The sequence below is a fragment of the Gossypium arboreum genome, chromosome 8 (assembly GCF_025698485.1).
Source record: "Gossypium arboreum isolate Shixiya-1 chromosome 8, ASM2569848v2, whole genome shotgun sequence".
NCBI lineage: Eukaryota > Viridiplantae > Streptophyta > Magnoliopsida > Malvales > Malvaceae > Gossypium > Gossypium arboreum.
This window is the reverse complement of record NC_069077.1, coordinates 102,054,185-102,055,845: the sequence shown is the minus strand read 5'-3', so window position 1 is coordinate 102,055,845 and position 1,661 is coordinate 102,054,185. Positions and strand designations below refer to the sequence as shown.

Below are 1,661 nucleotides of genomic sequence, written 5' to 3'. Positions count from 1 at the left end.
TCAATGGTGCAGTCGTAGTCCTTAAGTAGCTCAATCCATCTACGCTACCTAAGGTTCAGCTCCTTCTGAGTAAGGAGATACTTGAGGCTTTTCTGATCAGTGTAGATGATACACTTCTCACAGTACAAATAATGCCTCCAGATTTTCAGTGCATATACCACGGCGGCCAGCTCTAAATCATGCGTCAGATAGTTCGCCTCATGTGTCTTAAGCTAACGAGACGCATATGCTACCACCTTACCATCCTACACCAACACACATCACAAATCGACGTGTGATGCATCACTATACATTGTGAACTCCTTTCCAGATTCAGGCTGAATCAGAACAGGAGCCTTAGTCAGTACAGTCTTAAGCTTCTCGAAACTCTCCTGCTGTGCATTAGTCTAGTTAAACGGTACCCCCTTACATAGCAGCTTAGTTAATGGTGCTGCAATCAACGAGAAGCCTTCCACAAACTGCCGATAATAACCCGCCAGCCTCAAAAAACTGTGGATCTCAGAAACATTCCTAGGCTGCTTCCAGTCCAACACAGCCTCAATCTTTTGAGGGTCAACACGAATCCCCTCAGCAGAAACCACATGAACCAGAAATGTTACTTCACGTAACCAGAACTCACACTTGCTAAACTCAGCATAGAGTTGTGTTTCCCTCAAAGTCTGAAGAATAACTCTAGGGTTCTCATCATGCTCATCCTCAGTCCTCGAATAAACCAGTATGTCATTGATGAACACCACCATAAAACAATCCAGTTAAGGCTAAAATACTCGGTTCATTATATCCATGAAAGTCGTTGGTGCATCCGTCAATCCAAATGGCATCACTAGGAACTCGTAATGTCCATAACAAGTCCCAAATGCCGTCTCAAATACATCAGCTTCTTTAACCCTCAGTTGATGATATCCAAAACGCAGATTAATCTTGGAAAATACAGACGCCCCTCGGAAATGGATACTTGTTCTTAATGGTCAACTTGTTTAGCTGACGGTAGTCGATGCAGATCCTCATGGATCCACCTTTCGTCTCAACAAACAGTACCGATGCTCCCCACAGAGACAGACTAAGGCGAATGAACCCACGATCCAACAACTCCTGAATTTGAGCCTTAAGCTCTGAAAGCTCCTTCGGTGCCATTCGATAGGGAGCGATAGACAGTGGAGCTGTACCAGGGAACAACTCAATCTGAAACTCGACTTCCCGATTCAAAGGTAAACCCTGGTAGCTCCTCAGGAAAGACATCTAGAAATTCCCTTACAGTGCGGATATCCTTTACAGTAGAGTCCCCAGAAGCGAAAACACTTATGTAGGCCAAGTACACCTCACATCCTTTATAAACCAGTTTCTTCGCCACCAGTGCAGAGATCACATTAGACAAATAATTCTGATGTTCTCTAATCAAGACTACCTCATTATCCTCTTTAGTTCTCAAGATAACCCTTTTAGTTACACAGTCCAGACTGACACGGTGCTTGTCCAACCAGTCCATACCCAGAATTAAGTCGCACTCCCCAAATGGAAGCTTCATCAGATCAACCAAAAAGATTGCCCTTTGAACCTCTAAAGGAACGTCTCTAAACAACTTTTTAACCCTTATGGATTGTCCCAACGGACTCAGTACGGTAACCTTACTCGTAGTGCTCTCAACCAAAATCCCCAAGTTT

At 44.0% G+C, this 1,661-nt stretch overlaps 1 protein-coding gene across 1 annotated transcript; it reads right to left on the bottom strand.

The window, feature by feature from the left end:
• Positions 1-260: 260 nt before the first annotated feature.
• On the bottom strand, positions 261-740 carry LOC108468319 (uncharacterized mitochondrial protein AtMg00860-like). The gene is made up of 3 exons (XM_017769208.1): positions 588-740; positions 402-542; positions 261-317 (listed from the first exon to the last, which is right to left on the bottom strand). The coding sequence occupies exons 1-3, from the start codon at positions 738-740 to the stop codon at positions 261-263; spliced, it is 351 nt and encodes a 116-aa protein (XP_017624697.1).
• Between the last annotated feature and the right edge of the window lie 921 nt (positions 741-1,661).

Coding starts and splice junctions, on each gene's coding strand:
- LOC108468319 (XM_017769208.1), bottom strand. CDS start 740: ATGGTGGTGTTCATCAATGACATACTGGTTTATTCGAGGACTGAGGAT. Junction 543..587: donor TACGTGAAGTAACATTTCTG/GTTCATGTGGTT, acceptor GACCCTCAAAAG/ATTGAGGCTGTGTTGGACTG. Junction 318..401: donor CTAAGCTGCTATGTAAGGGG/GTACCGTTTAAC, acceptor GTTCTGATTCAG/CCTGAATCTGGAAAGGAGTT.